The sequence below is a fragment of the Drosophila bipectinata genome, chromosome 2L (genome assembly GCF_030179905.1).
Source record: "Drosophila bipectinata strain 14024-0381.07 chromosome 2L, DbipHiC1v2, whole genome shotgun sequence".
Classification (NCBI taxonomy): Eukaryota; Metazoa; Arthropoda; class Insecta; order Diptera; family Drosophilidae; genus Drosophila; species Drosophila bipectinata.
This window is the reverse complement of record NC_091736.1, coordinates 9836269-9862383: the sequence shown is the minus strand read 5'-3', so window position 1 is coordinate 9862383 and position 26115 is coordinate 9836269. Positions and strand designations below refer to the sequence as shown.

The window sequence follows — 26115 nt, the reverse complement described above, 5'->3', positions numbered from 1 at the left end:
TTGCAGTTGTGTTGGCAGATGACGACCATCTGGACACGCTTGGGCAAACTCGCAGATCTCTTGGCTCGCAAGTTGAAACGGCTTACCCACGCTGCCAGTCTGTCTCAGCCAAGGCCAATGAACCGCCCGCCCGGTACTCCAAATAATCCGCGGCAAGTCAACGCAACAACACAACAACCAAACAACAAACGAATTACAACTCACATGCTCAGATCAGAATTTTTTGGGCCAAGAACTTGGGGCCTGTTTTGACCATGAAAAGTGACTCTTTACGTCATTGAAATGATTGGATGGATGGAAGCCCACTGGTATCAAAGAGCTACTAGGCAAAACTCTGGCCACGCCAACGGAAGCCATTAGAAGTCAAGCCGGGCCAAGAACTTGTGGCACGAACGGGGGCTGGGGTCTCTGGCATTCCAAGCAATTAATAATAATTTCCGCCGCTGCCTCGAACACAAAAGCCTGGAACTGGAAGCTTTTTCTCGGCATTGTGGCTGCTGCTGCGCTTATGACTCTATTCTGATGATGGCCAGTACACGCCACGGTGTTAGGTCTCTTTGTCTTTTCCCAGAAGTTAGTTTTAGTACAAGTTTCTGTTGCTAATTTCGAGTATCTTGTAGTTTGATCTTGGCCAAAAGTGTTAAGTCTTAAGCGGAGGTAGAGTTCCTGAAATTCAACAGTTCATTGATATTTCGAAAAAGCTGTAGTCAACATTCTTTCATGGAACTTTTCCCCATTTCATTACTCATCTTATAATTGGATGGTCTAGTTTTTGACGGCGCTGCCTATAAATTTGAGCTATCGAAAACAAAGCGCATTCACTTAACAAAGGATGGGTATACATATAGACGACGGGCTAGCCCATATATTAACTACTTTGGACTAGGGCGTTACGCAGCTTCACGCCACAAATACTCGCTGTCTTACAACGCAGAGGCCGACAGCCGAAAGCGAATGAAACTGAACCACAAATGAAATTAAAATTCCATAAATGCATATAACATAATGACCAGTTGAAGTGATTAATCTCTGTGGTCTTTGGATAGAATCGTAGAACCGTTGCTTACATAGGCCTCAGCTGGAGAAGAACAGTCTCTATGGAAACCAAACAAAGCCGCCTCTTTTGCTGCCACGCATGACTTGTCGTTTGCTGGAGCGCTTAACCCAAATCTTAACAAAAATTTGTGGATACATCGGGGTATACAGAGTACTCTTGCTACACTTTCGTATGAAATCATATCTCATACAAAACTGAGTATCTCAAAGATCTCAAGTCGATGTGTCTAGCGAGCTATACCCCATCATACTCTACGAGTGCATGGAGACCCATTGCGATGACAACAATAACCAGAATTGGAGTGCATATTGGCGCTTCCCAAGCCCTACGACGACTTGCTTTAATCAGCGCTTTTTGATCTGGACGAAACAATTGTCGGCCGGCACAATAACCACCGAGGCACCCACTCGGAGCCCTGCCAACCACTCGTTGATGCTTTGACTTCTTCGGTGGCGCATATAAATTGTTTTGAAAACTTGCTGAGTTTTCAATCGTGCACCACTAGCCGGGTGGGGGATAGAGAGGGGGCTGAGGAAACAGAGGGCGCTCCGGGGGGGATAGTGTGGCAGCAGGGGAGGGGTTTGTTCAATTTGTTTGGTCAGCTCGGAGTTCGTTTCAGTTCAGTGTGTCCGGTAGCGATTGCAATTGCTGTTGTTACCCCAGTGGATGGAAGGTCTGGCCCGGAGGGCTGGGGGTACTAACTGCGTCTATTGAATTTTGGGTTGGCAGAGCTCGGCAAGTCAACTTTGATCTGGTGACAACAAAAAAAAAAAAGGAAAAAAAAGAAGCTACGACAGTTTTGTTGGGTCAGTTATTGGGGCATATTGCGTTGATTTGTCTTTGATGATTGATGAACCTGGCGGGGAAATCACAAAAACAAAGTAGTCCAAGCCGGAGATTCTGATTTTTTAAACTAGTTTGAATCTTGTAGTTTCATTCACAAAATATACATTCAATGATTACTACTATCATAGCCTTAAACCGTGTTTTATGAATGAATTTCGGGTTTGCCTTTAACTCGACTAAACTCTAAAGAGGTTTTCAGCCAACGCAGAGCTTTTCGAGCCAGGGTGACAGGCCAATAAAACAACTGCAGCGTGTGCCGTAAAGCTAAAAAACCCATAAAAAACCAAACATAACAGGTATGCAATCAGGTTGACTCCAATCGATGCAAAAGGTGTAGGCGCCGAGAGGAAAAGTTGCCACAAAACCAACCAGTCGGCGCCTCAGCGAAACAAAACCAATGGGTTCCTCAAGATTTCAAGACAAAAAGATGATTTCAATATAAATTGTTTTAGGTGGGATTACATAGCCATAAATGGCACCAAATACATGGAGCTTAAGTCATCGACCGACAGCAATGCCGTGTCTAATAACGTTAGAGCCTATTTATTGTTTTGTGGGATAGTGGGCGATATTATATTAAAATTGTTGAAGCAATTGCGTTCTAGATGTCGTCTTAGACCTTTAAAGTAGTGACCTTCTGGGTGTAATTGGAATAGATTTCCAGATACAAGATACTAACCTTTAAGAATATTGTTATAACAAAAAGTTCTCTGGCCAACTATGTGCTTGATAGCACATGGAATTATAGATGAATTTTTGTAACATTATGACTCTGAGATACTTGCAATCCACCCAAATATGTGGCAATCTAGTAAGTGAAAGCGTGTGGCAGCCAATGTGAATTGAATTTGAAAAAGTGCATCTGAGCAGGCGGGGGCGAGGCTGCTCTCGATGGGAGCCTGCAACTCCCACGTCAACCGCACATCCATTGTTGCAACTTGCAATGCAATTGCTGCACTATTGTAGACAATCGCTGGCAATTGCTCGAGTAGGATGAGTATCTCATGGATGTGCTAGCTGGCTGGCTGGTTGGCTGACTGGCTGGCAGTCACAATTGTGTCAACGCTGCACTTTTTCACTTTTTTCTCACATTACCAGAGTGTGAGTAACTGAATAGTACGAGCGACTTGTTGCCTTGCTTTCTACTACTTGGCCAATTTGCAACTTTCCAGATGCCACCACCAGCAGCAGCAGCATCAAAATGTGTGTGTTTGTGTGTTGTGAAGGGGGGGTGTTTGTGGCATTGGGTGTAGTCATAAAATAATGTGAAAACGTGGATGTTACGCTTGATTTTTTCAGCGATTTATGTGTCATTGTTTTGCCGTTTGGAATTACCCAGACTCATTGAGGCAATTGCTGGTGTTGGTCTTGATGCTGGCACTGGTGATGCTTATAATGGTAATGTGATGTTGATAACTTTCCCTCTCCACGATCATTTTCAAGAGTGCGTGATGAGCGGAAGTCGATTCCATGCCTTGATCTGTCCAAGATGATGTAATTCCAGCACCCACTGCCATTTGATTAACCGAATTAGTGCTGCCTTCTCACGAAAACATAAAAAAAGGAAAGTTTTTCGCTTCAATAGGCTGCAATCATAATCATTATCAGGTAGTAGCCTATTGAAGTTTGGCTCTAAATTGAAAATTAAATGCGTTAAAGCCGCAGTTACCTTCTACGGTGAAATCCAATATGCAGTCGTCGGGGCTTACAAGATATGGTAAGCGACGTGTGGCCATATGTGGACGTTAAATTTGCATAAATTTAAGCCTAATATGTAGTATAGTGGCGCCCACTTGGACACCATACGCCCACAATTTCGCTCGTAAGGCCTACAAGTATCACAAGTTGAGTTTTAGGATTAGATAACATGCATTGTGTTAGTTGCTGCCAAATTAGTTTTAGTTTAAGGAGTAAACTATCAACGTCAAGTATCAATTATTCTTCAATAAAGTTTTAGAAATCTAGTTACTTATTTTTTTTCTACCTCTAAAAATGTGGGTGCTACCGTTATATGAAAATTATACAGGCGGAAGTCTATAAAGGCACGTATTCAAAAAAACCTAATCTATGGTATATGGGTAATACACAAGTTACTTGGTGTCTTACTTTCACAGTACCCCAAAGTACCCAGTCGCAACTACTCTAAAAATAGGTTAAGTGCATATCTTTAAAACAAAGCAATTGTCACCAAATTATCTTTTAAAAGCAAAGCAAGCATTTGCATACTCTGTAGCTATTGCTTCATATGAGACAATTTTTTATTTCAAATGAAAGTGAATGGTAAACGACATCTATTAGAGTGGAATGCTGATTGAACAAATAATTGTCATAAAGTTGCCAATCCATCTCGACGAATGCGATGCTGTAACATCAACTGTCACTATTCTTTAAGTCATTTATCTGACGAATCTTGAACTCTCTATTGAGAATGGGATTGAGTCCCCCACTTATTCATATCACTTTCTGGTTCAGTTCCAAATCAGAGGCAGAGCATTCTTCCGATTCTATTATTATTGTGTCATCTAATCCCCAATAGACAGCCTATAATAAGCCCTGGCTCGCAGGCCACTGTCCATTATCATGGACATTAAAAGTCCATTATCCACACCGCGGATGCTGGGCCCCCCGTCAGAATTGCCTGTGAATTTGTTTAATAAACAATTTCCGCTTTGGCTGCTGGTTTCTGGCTTCTGGCCACATGAGGAGGAGGATTCCCTGGTAGGGTTCTGGCAGCATCTCGACCCAGAGCTAATTAGCCCTGCTACTGCTCTTGTGAGGAAATTATGCCAGGTTTGGTGTGAATATGTAGTCGTTCGGCTGTCGGCGAGTGGGGTCACCTGATTGGGGGGCAGGATGATTGATGCTCCATCCGAGGTGTGCCCCAGGTGTGTATGCTTGTTGGTAGGCACTTTAGTAGGAAGTTGCAGCATCGTTGTGTGGACCGCGCCGCAGTGTGCCGCAAATCGAGGCCTTTTCCGACGCACTTTTCGCTGTTCTGTGCAAAATTAGCCCGCAATTCGATCGGGCTTCCTTGGTTGCGTTCAGTTGGCTGATTGATTGCAAAGTGCTGCTGATGTTGTGTCGATGGATTCCACTTGAATTCCAATCGACTGGAGCTTCGCATTGTACTTCAGCCTTTTGAGCAAAAGCCGACAATAACCAGGGAACCAAGACATTTAAGTAATGCAGCAAATCGATGATATTCGAAGGCATCACAGGCATGCCAGCTGGGTTAACCCTTTGAGGCCCCAAGAAAATACAAAATATATAATTTTTAATGCATGGTCCCATCCAACATCACAGCTAACCAAACACCCAATCTTATTTATACTTCAGGATGTGGGGGTATTTCTGTTTGGATCTCAGAGGGTTAAGTCTGGTTCACTTCCACAATGGGAAAACGTGAGTTCATTAGCCCATTCAACAAGCCCTACAATCAATCCAAGCATCCAGAAGATGAATATTGTAGGAAAGGGACTTCCCCTTTGGCTGGGTCAGTTTCCACCGGAAAATATTCGCTTCCGTTCTTCTGCTAGCCCATTCTATGTCCCGGCCTGGCAAATAAATTACAATTAAATGCAACAAACATGCAACACCAATGTGCTCCGCGGAAACCCAGCGGATGTACATACATATGTACTTATCAAGTGGATACTTACAGAGAAAAAAAATATGCAACTAAAATCAGATACAAAGTCATCTGGAACACTATAGAGATATGCATGTGGTTGGTTATAAATTTTATATATCATATCTAAGTAATTATTCGGTTAGAAAGACTTGAAAAGATTTCTCTCTCTGTAACTAGTACATCATTAGGCCCTGCCCTTTGGTGAACTCCCCTTTTCCCCACTCTCCTCATACAATGGCTTCTGTTTAGGTCCCTTTTCCACATGGAGCGACAGTAAAAGTGGTCTATCTATGCAGCATGCTAATCCGGAAGTGGGTCATTTCCCGAACGCAACTGAAAGCGTTTGCCAGCCCCGAAACCGAGCTCTATGAAGCGTTGGATATCACGGTAGATACAACAGAGCTCCGCCATGGGAAATTAAAATCGAAAACTGCAGTGAAAAGCTGGCTCCAAACCAGAGTCACCATTCTGAGCCATCTTCATCATACGACAATCAAAATAAGAAATGAGACATTGTCTCTAGTCTGTGGGAAATGCTGACAAGCCAGATGAGGTCTCAACATTATGCAAGAATAAAATCGAAAGTTAGTTAATTGAGATGTTCATGAGGAGAAGAAAAAAAATAGACAAAATTGCAAGTTTTTGTAAGGTCTAGATTCTAGATATCAGATATCTTTTTGAAGGTTGGTAATATCTTAAATTAAATCTTGAAGTTAAAGCGACATCCATCATAGGCTTAAATATATTTAATTTTAAATTCTGTTAAATGCGTATTTCAATTCATAAAAGGAAAAATCGCATTTACTTATACAAAAGAAGAATTAAAACCCAAAAACGGCATGATCATAAGGTAGTAACGGCTTTTGTCCAAAAATGTAGGTTTTGCGCCAAACATCAGACAAAATGCGAGCAACTTGTGTATAATTTTGATGTTTTGTTTTTTTTTTATCAATTAGCAGTGGACACCCACCCGATAAGGCGTTGGTGGGGACCCAGCCACTGAATGACCGCTCGCCTACGAAATGGCCGTGTCTCCGTTTAACCCACTCCCTCTCCGACTCCCACGGCCGATTCCGCTTTCAATTTTGACGCGTGCGCAGGCGCAAGACTTCATTTGCATTCGGAGTGGATGTGGGCGAAACTTTTATTTGATTGTTTTTTTTTTTATTCTGTTCCAAGCTACAACGGCGGATGTTGCTGAAAATATTCGTCTGGTTTCATTGTGAGTTTCATTTCATTTCAAGACAATGCTGCGAAATCTTTTTTGATTCTCACATTAATTTGACTTGCAGGGCTTTGAGGCTCCAAAGCAAGAAGAAATATAAATCTATTTTTTGGCTAATTAACGAGCTTCTCTTAATGTTATAAGCATGATTTTAATTTAAATTAGCTTATTATTTTCAGCGACGTTAGGTGAAGAAAGTTGCATGTAGATTTTTAATACACGATCAAGTTAGACAAAGATATGTAAGACTCATACTTCAAGAATTCCTTACCATTGTAACATTTTTAGCATCACATGTACCATAGTCTACTAAAATCTAAACCAAAAATTAAAAAAACAACGAACAAATAATCTTTATTAAATGTCAAGCCTATTTTAATTCAAATTGTGACATTTAAGGAAAATTAAATTTAATTACTTTCAATAATATCTGAGGTAATATATCACGTTGTTTGCCACTGTGGATAAATTTAATACAACCATAGTCAGTGAAAAGAAGACCATTAAGGAATTAGATGAAAAACTAAGGGAGATACAAACCAACATAATAGAGGCAGAGCTTTGGTTTTTGAGCTTGAGGAATTATATTAAGAGGTGTCAGGGTCGTGAGGAGAAGCTCTCCTTAAAGGAGTTGTTTCAATTGGCCGATATAGAGGCAAAGAAAATACTTAAAGATGACTTGGAGCCCCTTATTTGGTACTCAAATCGAAACAGATACGGTAGATAAATAATCAGAGATCAGACTCAAAAAGTAAATTGGGAGAGTCTGGTAGATGACAATTTGTTGAAAGAAAATGTCCCGATAAAAATACGATTCCCATGGTGATAATTCATTACTTTTAAAAGTCTTTATAAACTTAAGACATTCCAAAGGCATGATCTCCTTGGGCGGTACAAATCCAATTTTCTATGGTTACTTTCAAACTAAATTATGTGATTGGCTAAGCGTTTGTTATATAGAGCGATATTACCTTAGATTTCTCTCAGTTGTAAAAATTAATCCGCATCATGCACTACACTGGTCTAATATGCATTTGCCGTAAGTTTGTTTAAAAATTTTTAAGTATCCTTCAATTTAACTTTGAATTTAGTTTCGGCTTTCTTCTGGAGAATGTCTGAGGCTGCTCCCTTAGTCAGTATACATTCTAGCTCAAATTCTAGAACCCAGAAAATGATCAACGGAAAGCTCAGGACTATTACCTACAATGTTGAGGACGATGTGAAGGATATTGGAGGAAAGATGGTTCACAATCGATTTGCCAATTTCAACTCTGAGATTATGAGTCCGAGTGAACAGAAGAATTTACAACAACGCCTTTCGGAAGTCCAAAATTAAATTATCGAAACCAAAATTTTGAACTATTTTTCCCATATTTTGAAAAGTTTAAATAGAATTCGATGTTTGAAATTACATTATTTTGTTTTGGTAACTTTAACATATGAAACATGAGATATATAAAGAAGTATATCTTAACATTAATTAAAAAGTAAGTTTCTTGGACCTTTATATTCTCCAAAGTTGCCAAAAATGCTGTGCTTGTCAAAGGTCAAACAATTGGATTCTTTTTGCAATCCATATTTGTATTTTACAAATTTATTTACGTGATAAAAAATTGATCATAAAACTAGAAAGGAACTTCGGGCGGAGCCAAAGTTGATATACCCTTGCTGTTAAAATCGGATATACATATGTCTCTAATATCGGATATAGTTGGCCAATCCTCATCAGAATTTTTAATATAAAACCAATTTCTTAGAATACAAAATCTTCAAAATGTCACAAGCTATACAAAAGTCGGTATATTTACAACATACAATATTTTATCGTTAAATTATATGGTAGCTTTAAGATATAGTCGGTCACGTTCTTTGAAATTTGGTATGTCGTATTATTTTTCCAAAAATAGAATTTATAGGAAATCCCAACTCCCTAACTCTAAAAACACCAAAGTTATAGCATTACTGATCAATCAGTTATATGACAGACATAGGATATAGTCGGCCAATCCCAGCTCATATACTGGGTGCAGAGGAATGGGCGTCTTAAATAGGCTTTAAAACTGAGAGACTATTTCGCGTAGAAACAGAAAGACAGACAGACTCAGACGGCGATGTATATCAACTCAGGAGGTGATCCTGATCAATAATATATACTTTATAGGGGCGGAGGTGTCTCACTGTCTTCACTGCTTTGCACACTTTTGACCAAAATTATAAAACCCTCTACAAGGGAATATTGAATTAAAATGTCTCATAAAATAAAGTTTTAAGAAACCCCTCGAATTTATGTATAAAGAAGGCAGTTACGACTCTCAAATTCTAAAAATTTAATATTGTGATTCACGTTTTATTTTCCTTGTCATTCAAAACTAAATGTCAAGTCTGACTAATTAAGATATTTTATATAATATGAAACTGTCCATATAGGCCAACCATAAGAAAATAAGTTTCTTTACGATGAAGTTCCCAGTGTTGTGCACTATATTGTATCGTAAGTTTTTTATTTAAAGTTGCAGAGTTGATAGGCAATATTTTTTTTTCAGTGTATGTAGTCTACATAGGACGGAGTGAGGCGCGGAGTCACTGGCCACCAAATAACTGGACACCACCCGAAGGTTATGGGGATTATCGAACATTTACATTTCCACAAAAATGGATCGAAAAACTTGGGCTTACACAAAGCACACAAACTTTTAAAATATGAAATATAGTTTTTATAAAAAAATTTTACCTACTTTGAGATTTTGTATAACTTGAAAATATTATTTTCTAATGTGAACATAAACTAGGTTCTACATCTGATTTCAATAAATTATTCAATGAATAATGGTATTAGGATTTTCGGACTGTATCCTACAGCTGCCATATAACTGTACGCTCGAAAATGATGACCCCATAACGATGAAATAATGACCCCATAAAAAGTTGGAATTTCCTACAGATTATATTTTTGGTCAATAAATTCGATCTTCCAAACATCATCAGAATTAGCCGACCAATATTATAGCTGCTATATCGAAAATGGTATTTTTTACTTTGGTATTTTGTTGTTTTTGGTACGGTAACTTTCGTATTTTTAAAGATAAAAGCTTGAGACTTTTTTATACCCTTGCAGAGGGTATTATAATTTTGTCCAAAAGTGTGCAACGCAGTGAAGGAGACATCTCCGACCCTATAAAGTATATATATTCTTGATCAGGATCACCTCCTGAGTTGATATGAGCATGTCCGTCTGTCCGTCTGTCCGTCTGTCTGTTTCTACGCAAACTAGTCTCTCAGTTTTAAAGCTATCGTCTTGAAACTTTGCACACACCCTTCTTTCCTTTGCACGCAGTATATAAGTCGGAACGGCCCGGATCGGCCGACTATATCCTATAGCTGCCATATAACTGATTGATCGGAAATGGTATAACTTTGGTGTTTTTAGAGTTAGAGAGTTCAAATTTGACATGAGAGCTATTTTTGGCAAAATAATACGACGTATTATAATAATACGATAATCATAAGTATCGGCCGACTATATCTTATAGCTGCCATATAACTGAACGATCGGAAATGACCCAACTTTCGTGTTTTTGAAGATAGAAAGCTGGAACTTGGTACAGATTATATTTTTGGTCAGTTAATCCGACCTACAATATTTCATTAGGATCGGCCGACTATATCCTATAGCTTCCATATAACTGAACGATCGGAAATGACCCAACTTTCGTGTTTTTGAAGATAGAAAGCTGGCACTTGGTACACATTCTATTTTTGGTCAGTCAATCCGATCTACCAAATTTCATAACGATCGGTTGACTATATCTTATAGCTGACATATAACTGAACGATCGGAAATGGTATTTGGTAGAAATATCAACTTTCGAATTTTTGAAGATAGAAGCTTGGGACTTTTTTTTAGATTCTTTATTGTAATTAATTGGTTTTATTATGATGTAATCATAAGGATCGGCCAACTATATCCGATTTTTGCGATATATATCCGGTTATAGCTGCAAGGGTATATAAACTTCGGCTCCGCCCGAAGTTAGCTTTGCTTTCTTGTTTTAAATAATTATTGTAAATATAAATAAATATATTAAAATAATAGATATTTATATATACATACATTATCCTACATTTGCTGTATATATCCGATTTTAACTGCAAGGGTATATCAAATTTGGCTCCGCCCATGTAAGCTTTCCCTTCTTTTTTAATTTAAGAACCACAACCTGGTAAAACAAACTTTTGAATTTAATGTCAAGCCGAACTAATTAAAAATGCTTAAATAAAGTTTTCAAACAGTCTATATAAGCAAACCATTTAGAATTAGACTTTCATAACAAGATCAGCCCCTTCAATATGAGGCTTCCAACGTTCTTTGCTACATTTCTATGTACGTTTTCCGTGTAAACCACTGACTTTTTTAAAAATGTTTTGTTTCCAGTGTTTGCAGTCTGTATAGGACTGGGTGTGGCGTCACCACCGAAAAATGATGAAAATCCACCCAAAAATGATCCTTATCCAAAACCATTCAGATCTTCCCAGTACAACCCACCACCGTACACTAGAGGTCTTTAAGAAGACATTCTCCTTAAGATGAGGTTTTCAGTGCTGCGTTCTTCCTTTTTTTCGTTAGTTTTTCACTTATAACTTGCGATTTTTTTTATAAAATATCATTGTAACTACAAGTAAAAGATTTAATATTAAAACAAGGGAAAGCTAGCTTCGAGCGGAGCCGAGATGACATACCCTTGCAGTTAAGATCGGATATACATATATCCGAACCGATATCGCAAATATGGGATATAGTTTGCCGATTCTTATGAGAATTTCGTAATAAAAACAAATTATTAAAATATAAAATTTTAAGAAAGTCCCAGGCTTTCATATTTAAAAATACTAAAGCTGGTGGATCGTTTAGTTATATGGCAGTCCGATCCATAAGAAATTCGTTATGTCGTATTGCCAAAAAGATAATGCATAGAAAACCAAACCAAAATCTAACTTTAAAAACCCCAATACTGTTGCATTTCCCATCAATCAGTTCTTAAATTATTTTTGAACGATTTGGACTGGGATGATTGAGGTGTTAATCGACGCTTATTGTAAAGTATAATTTGATTGAAGAAAAATATCTTATCTGTGAGCTTTATTGTCCAACACTTTTGGCAAATGTTGTAACAAAAATTATATAAATAAAGCAAAATATCAAATCCGACGCACACAGAAAATTTGGAATTCTTCCGCCATATTAAGAGTCCTCAGGCAACCGCCAAAGCATGCGGTTCGCCACCTTGTGTACTGCTTGTGTACTGTCAAAGTTATGTCCGGAAATTCTACGCCTTAAAAACATAAAAAATTTATTAAGACAAAAAACTCGATGAACCATATCCCCAGGAAATAAATATATTACAATCTTTAAATGTAAAAGCCAAGCTGAACTAATTGGGAATGATTACATAACCTCGAATAGCCTATAAAAGCAAACCATTTAGCATCTTAATTTTATAAGAAGATCACCTCTTTCAAGATGAAGCTCTCTGCGTTCTTTGCTATATTTATGCGTAAGTTTTCATTGATGAAATGTCTTCACTGCTTTGCACACTTTTGACCAAAATTATAAAACCCTCTACAAGGGAATATTGAATTAAAATGTCTCATAAAATAATGTTTTAAGAAACCCCTCGAATTTATGTATAAAGAAGGCAGTTACGACTCTCAAATTCTAAAAATTTAATATTGTGATTCACGTTTTATTTTCCATGTCATTCAAAACTAAATGTCAAGTCTGACTAATTAAGATATTTTATATAATATGAAACTGTCCATATAGACAAACCATAAGAAAATAAGTTTCTTTACGATGAAGTTCCCAGTGTTGTGCACTATATTGTATCGTAAGTTTTTTATTTAAAGTTGCAGAGTTGATAGGCAATATTTGGTTTTCAGTGTATGTAGTCTACATAGGACGGAGTGAGGCGCGGAGTCACTGGCCACCAAATAACTGGACACCACCCGAAGGTTATGGGGATTTTCGAACATATACATTTCCAGCATGGATCGAAAAACTTGGGCGTACAACAAAGAAAACGAATCAATGAAAGAAAGCACACAAACTTTTAAAATATGAAATAAAGTTTTTATAAAACAATTTTACCTACTTTGAGATTTTGTATAACTTGAAAATATTATTTTCTAATGTGAACATAAACTAGGTTCTACATCTGATTTCAATAAATTATTCAATGAATAATGGTTTTAGGATTTTCGGACTGTATCCTACAGCTGCCATATAACTGTACGCTCGAAAATGATGACCCCATAACGATGAAATAATGACCCCATAAAAAGTTGGAATTTCCTACAGATTATATTTTTGGTCAATAAATTCGATCTTCCAAACATCATCAGAATTAGCCGACCAATATTATAGCTGCTATATCGAAAATGGTATTTTTTACTTTGGTATTTTGTTGTTTTTGGTACGGTAACTTTCGTATTTTAAAAGATAAAAGCTTGAGACTTTTTTTAAATAATTATTGTAAATATAAATAAATATATTAAAATAATAGATATTTATATATACATACATTATCCTACATTTGCTGTATGTATCCGATTTTAACTGCAAGGGTATATCAAATTTGGCTCCGCCCATGTAAGCTTTCCCTTCTTTTTTAATTTAAGAACCACAACCTGGTAAAACAAACTTTTGAATTTAATGTCAAGCCGAACTAATTAAAAATGCTTAAATAAAGTTTTCAAACAGTCTATATAAGCAAACCATTTAGAATTAGACTTTCATAACAAGATCAGCCCCTTCAATATGAGGCTTCCAACGTTCTTTGCTACATTTCTATGTACGTTTTCCGTGTAAACCACTGACTTTTTTAAAAATGTTTTGTTTCCAGTGTTTGCAGTCTGTATAGGACTGGGTGTGGCGTCACCACCGAAAAATGATGAAAATCCACCCAAAAATGATCCTTATCCAAAACCATTCAGATCTTCCCAGTACAACCCACCACCGTACACTAGAGGTCTTTAAGAAGACATTCTCGTTAAGATGAGGTTTTCAGTGCTGCGTTCTTCCTTTTTTTCGTTAGTTTTTCACTTATAACTTGCGATTTTTTTTATAAAATATCATTGTAACTACAAGTAAAAGATTTAATATTAAAACAAGGGAAAGCTAGCTTCGAGCGGAGCCGAGATGACATACCCTTGCAGTTAAGATCGGATATACATATATCCGAACCGATATCGCAAATATGGGATATAGTTTGCCGATTCTTATGAGAATTTCGTAATAAAAACAAATTATTAAAATATAAAATTTTAAGAAAGTCCCAGGCTTTCATATTTAAAAATACTAAAGCTGGTGGTTTTACCAAACTCGATTTCCAATCGTTCATTTATAAAGGCGGCCGATCCTTATGAATTTTGGATCTTATAGGTCGGATCAATTGGCAAAATATCTGTATCTGTAGAAAGTTCAAACCTTCTATCTTCAAAAAAAACGGAAGTTTGGTCACTTCCGATCGTTTAGTTATATGGCAGTCCGATCCATAAGAAATTCGTTATGTCGTATTGCCAAAAAAATAATGCATAGAAAACCAAACCAAAATCTAACTTTAAAAACCCCAATACTGTTGCATTTCCCATCAATCAGTTCTTAAATTATTTTTGAACGATTTGGACTGGGATGATTGAGGTGTTAATCGACGCTTATTGTAAAGTATAATTTGATTGAAGAAAAATATCTTATCTGTGAGCTTTATTGTCCAACACTTTTGGCAAATGTTGTAACAAAAATTATATAAATAAAGCAAAATATCAAATCCGACGCACACAGAAAATTTGGAATTCTTCCGCCATATTAAGAGTCCTCAGGCAACCGCCAAAGCATGCGGTTCGCCACCTTGTGTACTGCTTGTGTACTGTCAAAGTTATGTCCCGAAATTCTACGCCTTAAAAACATAAAAAATTTATTAAGACAAAAAACTCGATGAACCATATCCCCAGGAAATAAATATATTACAATCTTTAAATGTAAAAGCCAAGCTGAACTAATTGGGAATGATTACATAACCTCGAATAGCCTATAAAAGCAAACCATTTAGCATCTTAATTTTATAAGAAGATCACCTCTTTCAAGATGAAGCTCTCTGCGTTCTTTGCTATATTTATGCGTAAGTTTTCATTGATGAACTGTCTTCACTGCTTTGCACACTTTTGACCAAAATTATAAAACCCTCTACAAGGGAATATTGAATTAAAATGTCTCATAAAATAATGTTTTAAGAAACCCCTCGAATTTATGTATAAAGAAGGCAGTTACGACTCTCAAATTCTAAAAATTTAATATTGTGATTCACGTTTTATTTTCCATGTCATTCAAAACTAAATGTCAAGTCTGACTAATTAAGATATTTTATATAATATGAAACTGTCCATATAGACAAACCATAAGAAAATAAGTTTCTTTACGATGAAGTTCCCAGTGTTGTGCGCTATATTGTATCGTAAGTTTTTTATTTAAAGTTGCAGAGTTGATAGGCAATATTTTGTTTTCAGTGTATGTAGTCTACATAGGACGAAGTGAGGCGCGGAGTCACTGGCCACCAAATAACTGGACAACACCCGAAGGTTATGGGGATGATCGACCATTTACATTTCCACAAAAATGGATCGAAAAATATGGGCTTACAACAAAGAAAACGAATCAATGAAAGAAATCACACAAACTTTTAAAATAAAAAATATAGTTTTTATAAAAAAATTTTACCTACTTTGAGATTTTGTATAACTTGAAAATATTATTTTCTAATGTGAACATAAACTAGGTTCTACATCTGATTTCAATAAATTATTCAATGAATAATGGTTTTAGGATTTTCGGACTGTATCCTACAGCTGCCATATAACTGTACGCTCGAAAATGATGACCCCATAACGATGAAATAATGACCCCATAAAAAGTTGGAATTTCCTACAGATTATATTTTTGGTCAATAAATTCGATCTTCCAAACATCATCAGAATTAGCCGACCAATATTATAGCTGCTATATCGAAAATGGTATTTTTTACTTTGGTATTTTGTTGTTTTTGGTACGGTAACTTTCGTATTTTAAAAGATAAAAGCTTGAGACTTTTTTTTAAATAATTATTGTAAATATAAATAAATATATTAAAATAATAGATATTTATATATACATACATTATCCTACATTTGCTGTATATATACGATTTTAACTGCAAGGGTATATTAAATTTGGCTCCGCCCATGTAAGCTTTCCCTTCTTTTTTAATTTAAGAACCACAACCTGGTAAAACAAACTTTTGAATTTAATGTCAAGCCGAACTAATTAAAAATGCTTAAATAAAGTTTTCAAACAGTCTATAAAAGCAAACCATTTAGAATTAGACTTTCATAACAAGATCAGCCCCTTCAATATGAGGCTTCCAACGTTCTTTGCTACATTTCTATGTACGTTTTCCGTGTAAACCACTGACTTTTTTAAAAATGTTTTGTTTCCAGTGTTTGCAGTCTGTATAGGACTGGGTGTGGCGTCACCACCGAAAAATGATGAAAATCCACCCAAAAATGATCCTTATCCAAAACCATTCAGATCTTCCCAGTACAACCCACCACCGTACACTAGAGGTCTTTAAGAAGACATTCTCCTTAAGATGAGGTTTTCAGTGCTGCGTTCTTCCTTTTTTTCGTTAGTTTTTCACTTATAACTTGCGATTTTTTTTATAAAATATCATTGTAACTACAAGTAAAAGATTTAATATTAAAACAAGGGAAAGCTAGCTTCGAGCGGAGCCGAGATGACATACCCTTGCAGTTAAGATCGGATATACATATATCCGAACCGATATCGCAAATATGGGATATAGTTTGCCGATTCTTATGAGAATTTCGTAATAAAAACAAATTATTAAAATATAAAATTTTAAGAAAGTCCCAGGCTTTCATATTTAAAAATACTAAAGCTGGTGGTTTTACCAAACTCGATTTCCAATCGTTCATTTATAAAGGCGGCCGATCCTTATGAATTTTGGATCTTATAGGTCGGATCAATTGGCAAAATATCTGTATCTGTAGAAAGTTCAAACCTTCTATCTTCAAAAAAAACGGAAGTTTGGTCACTTCCGATCGTTTAGTTATATGGCAGTCCGATCCATAAGAAATTCGTTATGTCGTATTGCCAAAAAAATAATGCATAGAAAACCAAACCAAAATCTAACTTTAAAAACCCCAATACTGTTGCATTTCCCATCAATCAGTTCTTAAATTATTTTTGAACGATTTGGACTGGGATGATTGAGGTGTTAATCGACGCTTATTGTAAAGCATAATTTGATTGAAGAAAAATATCTTATCTGTGAGCTTTATTGTCCAACACTTTTGGCAAATGTTGTAACAAAAATTATATAAATAAAGCAAAATATCAAATCCGACGCACACAGAAAATTTGGAATTCTTCCGCCATATTAAGAGTCCTCAGGCAACCGCCAAAGTATGCGGTTCGCCACCTTGTGTACTGCTTGTGTACTGTCAAAGTTATGTCCCGGAATTCTACGCCTTAAAAACATAAAAAATTTATTAAGACAAAAAACTCGATGAACCATATCCCCAGGAAATAAATATATTACAATCTTTAAATGTAAAAGCCAAGCTGAACTAATTGGGAATGATTACATAACCTCGAATAGCCTATAAAAGCAAACCATTTAGCATCTAAATTTTATAAGAAGATCACCTCTTTCAAGATGAAGCTCTCTGCGTTCTTTGCTATATGTATGCGTAAGTTTTCATTGTAAACCACAGAATTTTTAAACAATGTTTTGTTTCCAGTGTTTGCAGTCTGTGTAGGACTAGGTGTGGGTGCTCCACCACCCAAAAATGACATTCCACCAAAAAATGATATTCCACCAAAAAATGATAGCCCACTTAAACCCAAAAATGATGATAGTCGACCCAAAAATGATGATAGTCCACCCAAAAATGATGATAGTCCACCCAAAAATGATGATAGTCCACCCAAAAATGATGATAGCCCACCCAAAAATGATCCACCTAACCAACCTAACGTAACAAGGACAACCCTCCCACCACGTGGGAATAATCCACGTGGCCTATAAGAATAAGAATTCTTATAGAAGGCATAGAGATGAAGTTCTTAGTGTTGTGTGTTATATTTCTACGTTTTTAAACTAAAAACATTTTAAACGTTAGCTTTTAAAACTTGTGAGTTTTTTATGAAATACAAGTGAAATATATACAATATACAGCTTTTGCCAAAATGTATTTAAAATGTTTCCAAAACTTTGGTTACTACATAAGCCACTTTTCTTTATACAGGCTTGTTCCTTAAGACTTCCAATATAAATTTAAAACCAGAAAAGAAAACTAACTTCGGGTAAGATCGGATATAAATCACATATCGGATATAGTTAGCCGACTGTTATACAATTTTTTTTAGAAAACCAAAACCAATCAAAATTACCAAAGATGGTAGTATATATAGGATATAGACCGACTGTCCGTCTGTCGGTCTGTCCGTCCGTCCGTACGAACACATGTATCTGAGAGACTAAAAGAGATATAACTAAACGATTTAACATGGAGATACCCAGATCCAATACCCACGCAGTTAAAGTTTGTTTTGATGCCAAAATTAAAAAAAAAAAACTTCTCACATTTCATTAACAAGCTTTACAATTTTTTTCCTGAATTTAATTTTAATAAATCAAACAGACAACCAGATAGACAACCTAGACTAATTTTCAATTTTTAAATGCTGTACATCGTATTTCTTGAAGACCTTTTGAATGAGTCGGATCGGGATGGTTTTAATTGCTCTCCAGCCCTAATGTTGTGAACCGAACTTGGTTCAAAGTTAACAAAATTTCTAAATTTCTAAAATTATATAATTAAAGCAACACCTTTCAATTATTATATTCGATCGGACGCACACAGAAAATGTTTAATTCTTCGGCTGTATCTATATATAAAGTCCTTATGCGCCCTCTAAGGCACGCAGTTTGCCACCTCGTGTACTGCTGTCCAAAGTGATTTCCCAAAATGCTTCGCCTGTCATAGTAGTTAATGTAGTACTGTATGCTTAAATTAAATAAATAAAAAAAGCTTATCAAAAAAATCTTAAAACAACAACTAGGTGAAATAATTATATTACAATCTTTAAATGTAAAAGTCAAGCTGAAGTAATTGGGAACTGATTACATAACCTCGAATAGTCTATAAAAGCAAACCATTTAGCGTCAAACTTTTATAAGATCATCTCTTTTAAGATGAGGTTCTCTGCGTTTTTTGCTATATTTATACGTAAGTTTTCATTGTAAGCCACAGACTTTTTAAATAATGTTTTGCTTCCAGTGTTTGCAGTCTGTGTAGCACTGGGTGCTTCACAACCCAAAAATGATAGTCCACCCAAAAATGATAGTCCACCCAAAAATGATAGTCCACCCAAAAATGATAGTCCACCCAAATATGAAAGTCCACCCAAAAATGATCCTGTGGATCCAACTAAACGACCCGTCATAAGAAAGACAACTTTTCCCCCCCTAGTACCCCGCCCATAGATTAATTGTTTAATTTCTGTATGTATTTCCCTCTTTGGAAAATAAAAATCCGACTATAAAATATGTTTAGCTTTGACACAGAGTGAGGATTTCGCAGTAGAACTTTTGTAAATAATTGCGGCGCCTTGTGGTCGAACTTCTTCAGAAACGTCTTCCAAACCACGTTCCACGTCACTTACAAAGAACTACGAATGCCTGTAGATTTCTGTTACCTGTTTGTCGCCAGGCTACCTGTCGCCATCATTTTCTACTGGCCCAATTTTTATGCAGAGTAGGGATAGAAAAGGTTGCATTAACCGGAATCCATTCTAAGGTAAAAGTGTCGCGTTTCATGAGTTTTAAATGGTCCAGACGCCGCTGGTCACTTCGCAGCTTGAATGCATTTCATTTAACGGACTTATGAATACTTTTGAATTTTGGGATATGGGTTTGCATCTCTGGGCGCTGCTTCTCGAATTCTCGATATATCTGTAATTTATGGCACTCACTTTGTTAGCTCAACACTTAGTATCAGTTTTATGGTCGACGATTGAAAGGGTTGGGTCTGATGGACCTAAAATGGAAAGGAAACATAATACAAATGATACCGAAGCTGGTAAATATTTATTAACCAAAATGGAAAGCATGGATAGTTCAAATAAATATTAACGTACTAGAAGTGTATTTTTCTTATTGCGTCTTGAGCTATTAATTATGTTAACATAATTTACATAAAGAGACAGACAAACTTAAGAATGTACAAATCCAGCAATTACAATTTTTACTGCCTGCGTAATTTTACGAGACATATTAAAGAAAACTGTCACGTAATCAAATAACCTGAAATATAATCATAGTCGTAAAAACACACCTTTCAGTTTATGTATATTATTTCCCTATCATCTTTTTTTTTAAACAAGTAAGAACCTAATTTTACCTTCTAGAAACTGCTCATGTGGCGTAATACTACTTAAAATAGATGTCATTATATCTTCATATATTAATGATTGGTGAGCCGCTGTTGCTAGAAAATCAGGGGTATCCAAGTCAAACAGGATGTACTGGATCAAATCTTATCTAAATCAGCTTTGCAGCTAAGCAAACACCATTGTGTTTATTCAACTGGCAAATATTGAAGCTTTTCGTTGATAAGTAATACAATATGGAAGTACAAAGGGTTCAAATCTGCGTTTAAATAAGGGGTTCGTTACACTTAACTTAAATATGAAAATAATGTTTAGTAAATAAAAGATAACGAATATTTCAGAAGAATTAGTTTAATAAAATAATAAAAACCCTAGAGTTTCTAAGACTTCCACTAATTTAAATAGCGATAACATATTATTTACAGTGTAAGACATAAATAAGGGATACTCCTTCGGAATTCTAGGAAGCTTAAAGACATTTGTGTAGCATAGGAAGATACAATAAAAAACTCATTTATAAATAGGACATGGTAAACGAAAATAATGACTTTTAGCAACTTATCTCCCTTCTGGGTCTTCAAGTAAACAAATTCGTTGACAACAGACAATTAAACTTAAAAAGTAATATTTGCATATTTGATGCTCAGGGAACTAGAGAATATTTTCCTAAAAAGCAGCTTGCTAGCAAGACAAGGTAAAGACAATTTTTCATTAACAAATTTAAACAAAAGCCAAGAAATTGTATAAGGCGAAAGAGCCGGAAAGTCAAACGGCAGATGAATGAATTCCCAGCTTGAGATAAAACGTTTTCAAATAAACAATAAATGGAAATGTATTTAGGAGTATTCTCCTTCTAGCTGTTTTTTCGGGATTCATTCATGGAGTTGAGTTCACTTCAGTTGGTAGTATGTAGGATGCCGCAGGAGGTCCTGGTTCGGTCAAGGCGAATCGATTGTTTCTCACTTCCGTTTCCTGTCCTGCGGCGCAACAAATGCGACTTCTTTTTTTGTTTTTGGTCTATTGTCCTTAGCCAATCGATGCAAAAGTCATTTGGAGGATGACCAACTCAGTGCTCAGGGCAAGTGTTGGCTAAGTAGTTTCCACTCGGCAGTTCGAGTGCCCGTACATATTGAAGTGTTTCGAACTCGGCCAGGTGTTCGCTGTTGACTCGAGTCTCGTGCAGAGAGATTAAATAGCATTAAGATTCGGAGGAGGGAAGGCGGAATTAAATTTTAATTACTTTAAAGAGGCTTGCCACATATAGATTACAGAAGCGTTTTGAGCCCTTAACCAATCATGGCCATTGGCCACCCATGGCAGTTCATTAATTTGATTGAGTCGAGCCATCCTTTGCCATTGAAACTGCCAACCACACATGGGCCGATGATTCAACACAAAGGCTTTCAATTAATTTGTCATTTGCCGATGCTTATCAATAACTGATTTCCGCTCGTTAATGTTGGCCGCAAAATAAACACGAAAAATCCACAAAAATAAAATCACACACAGAAGCAAAAATATCTTTTATTCGGCCGCCACAATAAACAATCAAATCTCATTTGTTAACGTTTGTTAAACTACCAGCGGATGTTGTTGTTGATGATATGATAATTTTCATGAATCTCAAGTCTTAGGTTTCCCAGATAATTATTTAAAAAAATTAGCCTTTAAACTCTTAAATAAACTTAAATAAACTTAAATTTATTTGGGGAAAAAAAGTAAAATATGGATTATATCATCACTATCTTTTCGGTACGTCAATTTGTTAGCTGACTTAGCAAGGAAGTTTTTCTCTACTTCTCTCGTTAGAGATGTATCTAATTAATTAGCTTCTGCACTTGTTTTCGTTGATTCGAGTCGGATTATTTGGGCCACAAATTTGTGCCCTGCAGAACTAATAAACGACGTGGTTAATCAGTTAATTGCCTTACTTGAGCCACCCAGGTCACGTCGCCAAGCCCAAGGATTGTGCGTGGGCGAACTTTAATTGTTTAAACAATCGCAAATTGATAAGTCACGACCTCTGACACAGACACATAGCCTTAGACGTTGAATTGGTGAAATTGAGCATCTGCCCAATCTTTTGGAAATTCTCAAATTCCCTGGCTCTTTGATTTTTATCCCACGAATGTCTCGTGCAGGCCGTTTTTTATCGCCGATTGTGGCTGGTTGAGTATGCGGTTTCACGTTTTGCTAATTTCTTCAAATTAATTTTGACGTTGTTGTTGTCTAGGTTGGCGCAATTCCCCCTACCTAGCCCCTATTTGCTTCACAATCAATTGAATTGAAAGCGAAAACCTGAAAGTGTGAGTGAAAACGATTTGCAATCAAACCACTTTGATTAAAGTATTCAGTTTTGATTAACTCTAATGAGACGGGCGACTGGTGACAGGAGAACGTAAATGTCGACGTTTGAATGTGCCAAGTCTGTATTTTTATATCCACATCTCAAGTGTGTGTTGAACACCCACAGCTAGAAAAATTAATTTCAAATTTGTTTTTCTCCCCAAAAAATAGGGGCAGATGGCTTCGAGCTTCGCTTCAAAGGAGGGGTAAACTCAATACCCTTTCTAAGAAAATATTTATTATACGAATTCTTTTGACTATATTGACCATGAGTACTAAAAATGCATAGTCTTTTTCTCTAAATGCAAAACCAAAACATATATATGTACAACCTTTAACAATAGGGTATATTTCTAGCTTCTAATCACGTTGTCCAAACTTTCCATTTTCATTTTTGTGCTCCCACACGAGTGCCACTTGTTATGATTAACCCTTTGATGGTACCCCAAATAATTATAAATTAATGTTCTGGCAGCTGCTTTTTGTGCCGCTGCTTTTTGTTTTTTTGTTGAATCCCCATTTTTTTAATAAAGCCAGCGAGTTTTCGTCTACGCCTCTCACTGTTGTTTCCATATTCTGCTGATGGTAATATAATTAAGTGGGTTTTGTTTTGCCTATAATTATGCCGCTTTGATGTATTATTTGACACATTTTTTGAGTGAGAAAAAAAGGGAAAATTATTTAAAAATTATATATAATAATTATTGATTTAATTGGATCAAAATGGTTTTTTTTAGACTTGTGGAAAAACGTTTGGCAGCATCTGTCTTATTTATGAATATGAAATAGTTCACCATACATGTCCAAAATGATGTATTTTAATACAAAAGGTTTTGATTTTTTTCCAAATTAATATCATTAATAAAAACGACTATACGTTTTATAAAATATAAAAATATACTATATTGATAAAGGAATTTTCTTGAATTTTTTTTTTTAAATTAAAGCAAAAGTATATGAACTTCGGCTCTGCCCTAAAGTGGATTTCCTTTGCTCGTTTTGGATGAACATGGAATGACTATGTTTGTGAATTTGTGGTGTTGCCAAATTAAGTGTATTCACTAATTGGTGGTTTCACAAATTGAGGTTTTTAGATCAGGGAATTATTGGTGGATTAAACGAATAATTCACACCTTTGTGGGTAACGAATCAGCAAATTGCCATGAATATTTATTTTAAAATGGTTTACGTATTACTAGTTTAGCAATTTAAGGTTTTCTGTTACTCGAGATGGGGATCGCCGCTTTAGGTTCTTATGTTATTGGATGTGTTGCATATTTAATAATCCAACTCGTGGCTCTTGTTGGTTATGGAATTATGGCGGCCGTCAAAAAAAAGATTGAATGGTTTCATTTACACAAACAAAGGCCCTATCCTATTCTAGGACCAACTGTTTAATAAAAGAACTTCAATAAACTTTATGGTTAAAAGTGGTCTTAAAGTTTTTATCTTATGCGTTTTATGCGTTAATACATGTAAGGGAATGTCGTCGCAGGTATTAAACAAAAACCTTGAGAACAGAAGTGTGATTTGAATAAAATATGGCAAGGTTACTTTCTAGCCTAGCTGGTAACGATTCTATTTAAATTGGGAAGTTCTCAAAGAATCACTTTCCCATGCGGCTTAAAGTCTACTCATCGTGGCTATCAATGACTTGGCCCATTCACAGCATTTTTGTCGACTTTGCCAATTTGTCAGTCATTGAGGCATTTTGATATTCACCATGTGTTAACATGTAAATTGCCGTCTCAACATTGTCCATAGATAAGCTTTACGATCTGCGGCAGGGTCAAAAAAATATATTATGCCATAAATTAACAGATTTATATACAATGAATATACGAAGCCCTGATTTCCTGTGAGCTTGTCCCCTATCCCCAGGTCCCCATGTCCACTAGTCCATTGATCAGTAAAGCTTTCGTGTGGCTTTTTGTTGTTCATTGGTGGTTAGCACCAATTCCATTGTCTTTGTGGTCGCCGAGGGGTTTCTGGTCGTCAACCTGACAGTGACTTCATTGATAAACTTGGGAGCTGTCGCTTCCTCTTTCCAAGCGATTTTTTTCTTCATTCATGCTATTGGCCCATTCATGGCATTTTTCTTGTTTTTTTTTGCTCAAATCCGGTCGCCGGCTCTTGGTCTGCCCGTTTGCTGGCCTTTTTGTCGACCGGTGTCGATGTCAGGTGACTGTTGTGCCGGGCGACCCCAGTTTGTAAATATTGATTTGCTCTTAAATTGTGACAATAACAAGAAAACTGGTGTAAGATAGTAGGAACTAAATAGTAGGATAGTAAATATTACAAAATATTACAAAAATTAAAAAAAACCAAGATGTTAACCTTAGCTGGCTTAGAAAAAGACAATGACTATCTTCTTTTTCTTCTATCTTTTTAGGGGATCCAGAGACATGGATTATATAAAACCCTTCTAAAAATTGTTTTTTTTTTTTTTTTAGCAATTTTATTAATGCCCATGCTGGATGTTGGAATATATAAGTGCGTACATACATGCATCAAATATTATATAATATTATATTCGTGTGTGTGTCTTTCTTGTGTGCGTGTCCAGACTCCTTTGTGACTTTGCTGCTGCGCATTCCGGGGATCTAGCCCCCATTTTAGACCGACGAGGTCTCCTCGATCTTCTGGTCTGGGGCTCCTGGAGCTGGAAGCAAAGGATCGGCGTTGGCTGAAAGGGCCACAAAGTTGGCATCGCCTCCCTGCGGGCCTGGGTTCACTCTCGATTCAAGCACCGAAGGAATCGTTATTTGGTCAGGATTCGGATTGATTGGAGGATGAGTCCATCGGACCGGATCGGGTGAGGGGTCTGCCTTGGGCTTCGGATCTGCTGCCGGGCTGGGTTTAGGACCCGGGGCCGGCACCGGAGATCCGTACACTCCGTGAAGGACAGCAAACGTTGCTACTAACAAAATCACGGAGGCTATTTTTAATTTATCACTCGTTGACCTGGCCAAGGATTCTACTTACCACAGACAAAGGCCAAAACTGTAATAAGTTTCATTTTCGTTGTAGACTTGATGTGTGCAGGGTACTAAGATTGGGACCGCTTTTATAGGAAACTCCCTATATTAGCAATCAGAGGGCCAAGAATCAATTAAATTTACGGCTGACCATGAGAACTGATATGGCAAGTGTGACCGAAATGGAAAATAATTTCATTATAGTTCCGATTTGGTCCAAAGTTTAATGTTTATTGGTTTTGGTTTTTATTTAAATAATATGTATTAAGTTTTCCAGAACCTTGAAGATTTTTTATTAATTTTTTGTTTTGTTTTTAATTTAAAAAAACAATAAAAAAAATTCTCCTTAACAGCATGATACAAATATTTAAAAACCAAGGGTTTGTCTTTGTTTAAAAGTGCCCAAACTGGAAACTGTGTACACAGCGTTTACTTTCCTAAAAAAAATCCATATCCATTTATTAATATCCATAAAAGCTGGGAGAGCTCTAACTTCCTAAAGTTAGTCATTAGAAAAAATATTGTATA

The 26115-nt window shown here is 36.3% G+C and overlaps 2 protein-coding genes and 1 long non-coding RNA gene across 12 annotated transcripts; 2 read left to right on the top strand and 1 right to left on the bottom strand.

Annotated features, from left to right (window-relative positions):
• The first annotated feature begins 7642 nt into the window (after window positions 1–7642).
• Window positions 7643–8170, top strand: Acp26Ab (Accessory gland protein 26Ab). Its single transcript, XM_017243863.3, has 2 exons — window positions 7643–7798; window positions 7851–8170. Exons 1-2 carry the CDS (start codon window positions 7768–7770, stop codon window positions 8093–8095), a joined length of 276 nt encoding a protein of 91 aa, XP_017099352.2. The 5' UTR covers window positions 7643–7767; the 3' UTR covers window positions 8096–8170.
• Window positions 8171–10984: 2814 nt separating this feature from the next.
• On the top strand, window positions 10985–19419 carry LOC108126743 (uncharacterized). 9 transcript variants are annotated; one of them, XR_011441963.1, is made up of 11 exons: window positions 10985–11140; window positions 11192–12311; window positions 12581–12644; window positions 12697–12947; window positions 13010–13607; window positions 13659–14933; window positions 15319–15572; window positions 15635–16233; window positions 16285–17559; window positions 17611–19101; window positions 19153–19419. It is a non-coding gene; the product is annotated as an uncharacterized lncRNA (long non-coding RNA). The 9 variants fall into 9 exon arrangements; XR_011441962.1 differs by having other exon boundaries at window positions 15319–16233; window positions 17611–18175; window positions 18239–19101; XR_011441964.1 differs by adding an exon at window positions 15203–15266 and having other exon boundaries at window positions 15319–16233.
• Window positions 19420–25029: 5610 nt separating this feature from the next.
• LOC108126757 (uncharacterized) lies at window positions 25030–25752 on the bottom strand. Of its 2 annotated transcripts, none has more exons than XM_017243438.3 (2): window positions 25595–25752; window positions 25030–25529 (listed from the first exon to the last, which is right to left on the bottom strand). In XM_017243438.3, the coding sequence occupies exons 1-2, from the start codon at window positions 25626–25628 to the stop codon at window positions 25225–25227; spliced, it is 339 nt and encodes a 112-aa protein (XP_017098927.2). In that variant the 5' UTR covers window positions 25629–25752; the 3' UTR covers window positions 25030–25224. The 2 variants fall into 2 exon arrangements, with proteins under 2 accessions (XP_017098927.2, XP_017098928.2); XM_017243439.3 differs by having other exon boundaries at window positions 25030–25526; window positions 25595–25746.
• Window positions 25753–26115: the final 363 nt, after the last annotated feature.

Excerpts from the sequence above, each read along its gene's own strand:
- Acp26Ab (XM_017243863.3), top strand. The coding sequence starts at position 7,768 with ATGCACTACACTGGTCTAATATGCATTTGCC. Across the intron at positions 7,799-7,850 it reads TGGTCTAATATGCATTTGCC|TTTCGGCTTTCTTCTGGAGA; the intron begins GTAAGTTTGTTT and ends CTTTGAATTTAG.
- LOC108126757 (XM_017243438.3), bottom strand. The coding sequence starts at position 25,628 with ATGAAACTTATTACAGTTTTGGCCTTTGTCTGTG. Across the intron at positions 25,530-25,594 it reads AGTTTTGGCCTTTGTCTGTG|TAGCAACGTTTGCTGTCCTT; the intron begins GTAAGTAGAATC and ends TGATTTTGTTAG.